At 44.0% G+C, this 9357-nt stretch overlaps 1 protein-coding gene across 1 annotated transcript; it reads right to left on the bottom strand.

The window, feature by feature from the left end:
• Positions 1 to 2143: 2143 nt before the first annotated feature.
• LOC101561943 (cytochrome c oxidase subunit 6B1) lies at positions 2144 to 6842 on the bottom strand. Its single transcript, XM_004636844.2, has 5 exons — positions 6772 to 6842; positions 5089 to 5202; positions 3703 to 3803; positions 3396 to 3421; positions 2144 to 2168 (listed from the first exon to the last, which is right to left on the bottom strand). Exons 2-5 carry the CDS (start codon positions 5192 to 5194, stop codon positions 2144 to 2146), a joined length of 258 nt encoding a protein of 85 aa, XP_004636901.2. The 5' UTR covers positions 5195 to 5202; positions 6772 to 6842.
• Between the last annotated feature and the right edge of the window lie 2515 nt (positions 6843 to 9357).

The raw sequence follows: 9357 nt of genomic DNA, 5'->3' as shown, positions 1-9357 counted from the left end.
AGTTTTTCTAAGCAGTTCAAGCTGATCGCGAACTCACACTGTAGCCTATGCTGTCCTGGGACTCACAGTAACCCTCCTGCCTCAGTCTCCTCAGTGCTGGGATTACAGGTGTATGCCACCATGCCCAGTGCATACGAATTTTTGTACAGTACTTAGATGTGGAATTGCCAGGTCAGAGAAATATATACTTTTTCATTTTGAAAAGTCCTGTCAAATTCTACCTGAAAAGTTACGGACCAATTTATAGAACCAATGCCCTGGCAAAGAACCTATTCTGCCAACACTTGCCAATATCAATCTCCGTAATTTCTGCACCAGTGTAACAAGCACTTTTTAAAAAAGTCTGTGGGGCTGGGGAGATAGCTCAGTAGAATAAACGCTTGCCTGGCAAGTGCAAGGGCCTGAGTCCAATCCCTTGTTCCGCAAAAAAAAGTCTGTGTAGTCAAACTAGTGATTTTCCTGCCTCAGCCTCCCAAGTGCTGGGATTACCACCATGCCTAGCTTCTCGGTTGTTTTAAATTGTTTCCTTGAGGACTGTTTGGGGATGAATAACTTCTCACGTCTGGGTTCATCTGAAAACCTCACACTGGAATTGCACTGTTTCTGGTCCATAGTTCTCATTTAAAACATGCAATTCTAGGGAACGAGGGGCAGGGAAGTTGGTCTGACCTCCTGGCAAGTTTGCTCCAACAGTCCCATTTTGTGGAAAGGAAACTAAGGAAATCATTGAAATCTAAGAAAGAATGAAAAAAGACAGAGTACAGCTAAGAGGGCATGTAATACCTTTTAACTATAAAGAGACTATGGCACAAGCCTCTGATCCTAACACTAAGATCCCAAGTTTGAGCCTAGCCTGGGCAATTTAGAGCGGTCCTGTCACAAAATTCAAAAAAGGAAAAAAATCCAAAAGATGAGTTACCTAATTGAGATTATATTAGTATGAACACAGATATACAATGAGCATAAGTAAAGAAAATAAAGTATAAGACAGTATGTCAAGTACTACCTATACCTATATAAAAATATATAGAGACACACACATTAGCACATTAGTAAAGGAATTGATGGATTCCACTTAATTATTAGAGGGCTCATGAAGGGATGACTAGGAAACTTTCATTTCCATTTGTTACATAAATCTCTTGTTTATAAAGATTCTCCAAAAAATTCAGTATTCTTTTTATAGGGAAAGTAAAGATTTTAAAACAACAACAACAAAGGATTGGAAAAAATGATTTAAAGGGGCAGGGGAGATGGCTCAGTAGAATAAGCGCTTTCCTGGCAAGCCCAAGTGTCTGAGTTCAATCCCCGGTTCCACCAAAAAAAAAAAAAAAAAAAAGATTTAAAATGCTTACATTACAGGAAAAGTGAACTTCATTCCTGACCTTTGCCCTCAGTAAATATCCATACTTAGGTTGGAGGCTGTTACGATTTGTATCTAGGCAGAACCTCACGTAGTCTTAGACTTTTTTGGAGGTGGCTGAATCTACAGTGTGTGATGCTGGGATTAAGGGTGTGTGCTTGCTGAATCAGTCCCAACTGGTTTGGCTCCATCCTAATCCCAGCAGTTTAGATACTTGCTGCTTTTGCTGTCTTCCACCGCTGTGAACTGCTGCCCTTCTGCCATGCAACCCCTGCCTTGGAGCCTGCTGATTATAGACTGAAGTCTAAAAACTGTGACCTAAATAAACCTTTGCTCCCTTAATTTTGGGTGTCAGGTATTTTGTCTCAGCAATGAAAAAAGCTTAACTAAGACAGAGTTAAGATTTAATTTTTTTTATTAAAATAGAAAATTGCTATATCACCCAAGACAAGAAAATGAGGAAAAATTTTCTGTCTCTTCCTTAGTTGAGATTCTGTGAAACAGTTATATTACTTATAAAAAACAAAAATGCATTTGGGAATAAACTCAAGGCTGGTGGGCATAAAGGGGTCTATGTAGGCTATGAATTTATTTGCTTGTTTTTGAGACAGGGTCTTTTTCTGTTAATTCAGGCTGGCTTCAAGCTCATGGCAGTCTTTCTGCCTCAGCCTCCCAAGTCTGGAGAGTACAGGCATATGCTCAGACTGATTACATCCTGGCTCAGACTGATTACATCCAGTGTAACAGAGCAGAAAGAATGGTGACATGATGCTCTCTTTGTCAGGGCAGGCCTAGGCTCTGGATACTGTGGGGGTGACAGCACCAGGGTGGGGAGGCTGCTTCCTGGTACCATGGAAAAATGTGCCCAATTGCAGACCTTGAGGCTAGATGAAGGGCATAATGAGATCACAGTACTATTACCCAACATTACCAAAAAAAATTCTGGAGGCCCAGGGAAGACAGCATGGCCAGACAGGGGAGAGAAAACCAAGTGATTTGAGGAAAAGCATGCCCTTAGCATATTTTGTTCTAGAGAAATGGGTCCCAAAAATGTATACACTAGATGTCAAGACACTGAACTAGAATATAATATCCATCGAAAGGGGGACCAGTGAAATAAAAGTACTTATAAATTATTCAAACAAGGCAGATCTTTATGCTGTTGTTAAAAAGAGGGACCAAAACACACTACATAGAAGCAAGTCTTAGAACAGAATATATATAGTATGAAGCACTGACACCCAAAAAGTTCCACAGGCTATGGGTCCAGAAGATGGGGGGAATTGGGAGAGAAGGGGAAGGGGATGTAATAAGAATTAAGATGTGCTGAATGTCATCGTTATGTATTAGAAACATGTACTAATAAAAACCTTACACAGGCTCATGTATGTTACATAGCCAGGTGCAGTAATATACACCTACATTTCCAGAACTCTCGGATGCTGAGGCAGGAGGACTGCAAGTTTGAACTCAGCCCAGAGAACTCAGTGAGACCCTTATCTCAAAAGAAAAATGTTTGTATTCATTTCCAGCAACTAAAAAGTCTTGAACATGTCTCAATGTGTCTTATAGTTAATGAGGTCATTGGATTCAAGAAAAAAGGTCTTGTCAGATCAGGACAAACATGATTGCCTGTGTTCTCATTTTTTTGAGATACATATCAATGTAGGCAGGGGTAGAACAACTTATCTGGGATTTGCTCTAGATTGCTTGGGCAAAGCAAAGAAGCTGGGCATGGTGGTACACGCCTGTAATTCTATCAGTCAGGAGGCTCAAGCAGGAGGATCACAAGTTCAAAGACAGCCAACTACATGAGACCCTATCTAAAAATAAATAAAAATAAGAGGGGGCCAGGTTTAAAACACCCTCCCCAACCCACTAAGGAATACATGAAGAAATATGAAAAAATCTTACTATTCAGTTTGGATACTGGACATATTTGGGTCATTAAATTATTTTATTTTTATGTATAATTAAAAAATGTTAATAAGGGGGCTGAGGAGATGGCTCAGTAGAATAGGTGCTTGCCTGGCAAGCGCAAGGGCCTGAGTTCAATTTCTGGTTCAAAAAAAACCCAAAAAACTAGTATAAAAATGTTCATAACAAAAAGGACAGGATTACACAAGGTAGAGAAGCGCATGAGTGAGGCAGATCCAGCCAGATGACCCGGGCAGGTCCCCAGAGCCTGACTAGCTGAGGGCTCCTGGGAGGCAGAGAGGCAATTCTAGTAGGGAGAGAAGGGTGAGCCCATGCAGTGTGACTGCTCCACTGAGACGAGTTCCCACCAAGCACTACCCTCCCCTGTGTCCCTACCCCGGCATCTCAGCAGGAGGACATACCCAGGATATGGGGCAGAGGGACTTGTACACGCGCCGGTACCACTCGCAGACAGAGATATCACCCCCTTTTTCAGTCATTGCCTTCTGGCAGCGGTGATAGTCTGTGAACAAAAGGGGCCAGGATCAGTTCAGAACAAAGGCTGCAACACACTCTTTCTTTTCCCCATTTATGTATTTGGTATGGGGTCTCACTACACAGCTGACTTGTAGTGATCCTCCTGTTTTCAGCCTCCCCAGCGCTGAGATTATCGGTATGTGCCACGATGCCTGGACTCTGTCACTGGCTCAGCGCGCCTGTGCGCTGGGGCTGGCGCGGCATACGGGGCCAGGTGCAACAAACTTTTGATCAAAAATCAGAAGTACTATTTCACAAATAATTCTACACACACACTCCAGGTTTGCAAGAGTATCCAAAAGGGCTAGACACAGCTTACTAAACTGATTTTGTAAACCTACAGAACTGCTATTTAGTTTCAAAATCTGGGCGGTCAGGAATAATAGGGAAACAAGAGGGCTGGACTGGGGAATTTTCATAGTCCAGAAACAGGGCAAGGCAAGAGGAAAGTGGTCTTGATACTAAGATGTGGCATCCCAGAGAGGAAGGTAAAGAGGACAATCTTTTTTCAAAGTAGGCATACTATTTAAAAAACCCCACCCACCCACCTACCCACCCACCCAAAACATTACTCCAGGTATTCTAGTCTTGGGCACATTCCCTAGAGAAATACACATAAAATTACATTTATAAGGCTCTTTAAACAGCACCATTCCTACAAGTATCAACATGGAAATCACACAAATGTCTATGAATCAAGTGAGTTGTGGAAAAATGAAAAAGAGCCAATTACGACATATACAGATGAATCTAAAAAAAAAAAAAACTAATAAAAAATCTAAACACAAAAGCAACACAGAACAGTATTTATAAAGTTCATAAGGAGGTAAATTGAAATGCAGGGGATCAAACTAAAATGTGATCACCTTAGTTGGTGGGTCACATTCTCTAGTGGGGAATAATGCTGTGTTCAACTCAGGGCACAAAATAGGTAGAGACAATCAGTGTGCGGGCAATATCTATTTTTGTATGTAGATAATGGTGTAGAGGCTTCACTATAGGATTATTCATTTAGCTATATGTATTTAACTTATTTCCTGCACGTATACTGCCTCTAAAAAAAGTCATCACAGGAACCGAAGTTTGTGGCCTTATTCCACAGCCTGAACGATGTTGGTGATAAGAAGCATGAGTCCTCCAGAGACAGGACATCAAGAATAAAAGGAAGAAATTCCAGGAGGCATGGATCCCTCTGGAGTAGGCAAGAGGTTAAGGTCTTAAGGTGCAACACTAGGGAAAGTCTGCATCCTCCACCACCATGCCTTGCTCACCCAGGTAGTTCTGCCAGCAGTTCCTGGTCTGGTTCTGATTGGGGAAGCGGCTGTCAAAAGGGGCAGTCTTGTAGTTCTTGATTTTGGTCTTGATGTCTTCTGCCATAGTGCTGACTTCCTGGAAGCAATGAAAGGGGGTCCTGAGCACAGGGAGCCAAAACAACGAGGCCCAGCTGAGGAAGCCCAGACACAGAAGAATGGGTTGTGCTAGGACCTCCTCGCTCTCACTCTTCACATACAGACACAGTGGGAGAGCACATGCATATGTCTCTGTGTGGCAGTCAAATCAGGGTTTCTGGGGAACTCCTCAGCGAACTCAAGACTGGTCCCTAAATACTACCAGCTAATGCTCACAGAATGCTTATTACATGCCAGGTACTGTTTTATCCACTTTATTCCTAACCCACTCTCACAGGCAGGAACTATTCCTATCCTGTTATCCACACCAGGAAGAGACAGGATAGGAATGACTTCCCAAGGTCACACAGCATACAAATGGTGGTTTGCTGTCATCACTGGCATAACCTACACTGCAAAGGTTAATTGTCACAAACTTCTTGAGGGTCTGATGAATCCCTACGCCTCTATCTCAGAGTATGTTAAATTGTATACAATGACTGAAAATCAGTTATATCTAGCTAATAATTTATTAAGTACCACAATTTCAAAGTAAGCATGGGCAAAAATGGTATTTTGTACACTTCTGGCTGTACCATGGCAGATGAGCGTGATTTGGCCTGCTGACCAAGCCACAGCTGCTACAAATAATCCTGAAGTTGCCCCTCCATTCCTAATGGCAGGTAATACTGTATTTCGATCACAGGATGGTAAAAATACGGCCACCTCTGTGAAGATCACCTCTGTGATCTTCGCCACCTCTGCCACCCATTCAAGTACTAACATTCCTTGAATACTATTGATTCTGTGGACGCAGTGGTGAAAACCTCTGGCACACGTCTGAGAGAGTGACACAGTTTTCACCAGAGTATGTGAAGGAAAGGGCCTATACTCCAGAGAATTAGAAGAGCTATGGCGCCACACAGAGGTAGGTGCACAGGCCAGTGTCCAATTCTAGAGGCCCAAGGTAGTGGTGGATGTTTTAGTCGTAGGGGAGCGTGGAGAAAGTGAGGATGCAGGTTGTAAAATATTACCAGCCGGGACACAGGCCCAGTCGCTGGGGCAGTTTTGCGCGAGATCTCGACCTTGTATCTGTAGGTATGGGTGGACCCAAAGATTATCCTGCGGCCCCTCCAACATCCAAGACAGGATAGAAGAGGCACCGAGGGAAGACGCCTGGCTTCGGCCCAAACAAGCCGCAGAGCCCACGCTTGTGGACCTGGGGATTAAAAGTACCGCAATCCCAATGACTGGATCCAAATCCCGGTCCCTTGCGTAGCTTCTGCTAAGTCGCTTAACGTCGCTGAACCCCGTAATCACAGGCCCTAAATAACGAAGCTGGAAGGAGGATTCAATACGCTAACAGTTGCTTAGAACGTCGCCTGGTATTAAGGAAGAGCTAGTATACCTTAGCTATCACTATTAGCAGAACGGAACACCAGGGCCTCAGGCGGACCGCCGCCGCCAGCAAAAAGCCTCAGCCTCAGCCCATTATCGAGGAAGCTGGGGTCCGGTTCCTCAGTCCTCCGGGCTGGGGTCTCAGGTTCCCAAGGGCTTCGCACTCACCTAAATACAACCCTGAAGCAGCAAGCAGCTCAATGTGACCCTCAATTCAGACGCCACTGTCAGACGGGAAGCGGAATTCAGACGAACCGGAAGTTGGGTATGCCGAGACCAGCGAGTCCTCCAAGCGGCTAGAGCGGCCGGGGTGGGGCGCGGTCTCCAAAGCTACTCAGGCCCCGCCCATCAAAAAGAACTCCGACCTTCTATTGGTCTGAATGTCTGTTCATCACCACAAGCCAGCCCAATCGTGAACATCATATATCTATATCTGCATAAAGATACTAGTCTTAAATTGGTACTGTACGCTTTTGTTTTGTTTGTTCGTTTATGAGGAAAAGGCAGGTATTTTGCATCCTGGGACTGGCCGGAGAGTGGACGTGGGGAAAAGGTCTCAGCGAAAGCACTTTTATTCATGCGAGAAATACTTATTGAAAAATTACCTGTGTAAGTACTGACATTTGGTTGAAGAAAATAGAAATATTCCTAGCCTTGTAATTATTACGAGATGAGCCTGGCGCAAGGTAGGGTATGCCAGGTGAGACCAGCTACTCAGAAGGCTAAGACGAATCACAGGTCAGCCTGGACAGTATAGCGGGACGCTATCAAAATACAGTTAAAAGGTTTTAGGCGGTAGCTCAGTGGTGGAGCGCTGTGCAGCATGCGTGCGGCATGGGTTCAATCCCAATACCAAGAAAAAGAAGTGCTTATGGATTAATCATCTCACCCCCAGTATCACTCGTTATAGTGTGAGGAATGCTCTGGTCATTACCATCTTAACTCAAACCTCAGAGGGCGTAATTCAACAAATATTGGAACGGCTGAGAGCTTAAACGCCAAAGTTCAGCATCACAGAGAGGAGAGATTAGAAATTAGAAACTGGGTCCTCTGAAGGGACTGGCTGAAATCGTTCTGAGAAAATGGCAACTTGCTCCTACTCAGAGTTATTCTTGACTGTTTGTCTCACACCCCATCGTTGATCTATCAAGAAATTTTTAAAGTTCTGCCTTAAAAATGTTCTCAGAACTCCTCTCCATTACCAGCATTTCAGGCCACCATATTCCTCAGCTTGGACTACTGGAGTAGCCTGCTCGCTGATCTGGCTTACCCTTGCCTTCCACAGTGCGAGGAATTGGCCAGAGAGAGGCTCGAACCCTCAGTAACTCTTCTCAGCCCAGAACAGTTCTTCTAATGTGTGTGTGTGTGTGTGTGTGTGTGTGTGTGTGTGTGTGTATCTTCTTCACTACTGCATCAGAAACAGTGCCTGGCACATAGGGGGTGCTGTATAAAATATTTGCTGGATGAGTGGATTTCTTGTGTAAGCGAGGGTGGCAGCTGATGGCTAGGAAAGGGAGCTGTGAAGGAGAACTGCTTTCCATTTCCACCCCGGCCTGGTCTCTGCAGCTTCCCACACCCTGCACAGTGTGCCTGCTTGGCTAGGTCAGGGGCCTCCTAGTACATTCTGTGTCCATCAACATCATTATGTGTTTGTGGAAATTATCTGTTTACTTTCTGTTTGTTCGTCCCTTTTGATCAGATCTTCGTAAACCTCAAATCCTCCCCCTGCTTAAACTTTTCCATGGCTCCCTAGTTCCCTGGGACAAAGTCCAAATGGCCTCTACCATTCCCTTAAGGGCAGTACCAGAGTTCCCCCCACACTTCTGGGCTCAGATGAAGGAGTACACCCAGTCATACCGGGGGATTCATGCGCTGTGCAGTGAACTTTAATGGTGACACCGGCAGGTGACAGATGTAGCAGATAAAGCCCTTTCCTTTCTGCCCCAGAGGTACAGCTCCATGGCAGTGTTTCCACGTGGCCTGTCTGGATGACACTCCGTACCTCCAAGCAGCCATGTCCTTCCCTGTGAAGCTCAAGCAGCTAACCAAGGTGTCAGCTTGCACCTCCATCTCCCCCACTTGACTGGGCCCTGGGTTTGCAGCTGAACTGTGGTATGTGAGGTTTATCTCAGCAGTTTCCTAGGGAGTGAGGAGGAACAGGGCCAGTAGTATTGTCCTGAACATGAGCGAGCCGTATCCTGCAAGGAGAGTTCCAGTTTGGCAAATAAAAATATAGGACACTCAGTTAATTTTGAGTTCTGGATAAACAGCAAAAATTTTAAAAATCCAAATATGTCCAAATATTGTATGGGACATACTTATGCCAAACATGATTTGTCATTGGGATGGGTTACTTTTTATTTTAAAGAGAAGACAGAATAAAAAAAAAAGATATAGAATTTGAAAACAATCCAGTAGGATATTATCACTCCTTGATAATCCAGTGAAGAGAAGTGTGTATTGCAGACCCATTGCGGGAAAGGTTTCAGTTTCTCCCTGTTTCAATTTTTATGTCTGACAGCAGGATGTAAAACTGTGGTGCACCCAGGTAAACACTGTACCAAATACTGTACTGTACCAAAAATACCATTGTTTCAACACGTAGTCATGTTTTAAAAATTATTAATGAGATTATTTTAAATTCATATTTTTATACTAAGTTCCCCAAATCCTGTGTACATTTTACCCTTATTGCTTAGTTCAGTCGAACCAAATCTCCAGTGCTCAAAGCCACTTGTCACAGTGGATGCCTAA

The sequence above is a fragment of the Octodon degus genome, unplaced genomic scaffold (genome assembly GCF_000260255.1).
Source record: "Octodon degus isolate 3935 unplaced genomic scaffold, OctDeg1.0 scaffold00083, whole genome shotgun sequence".
NCBI lineage: Eukaryota > Metazoa > Chordata > Mammalia > Rodentia > Octodontidae > Octodon > Octodon degus.
Note: the sequence above shows the minus strand (reverse complement) of the source record. Positions and strands in the feature narration are given on the sequence as shown.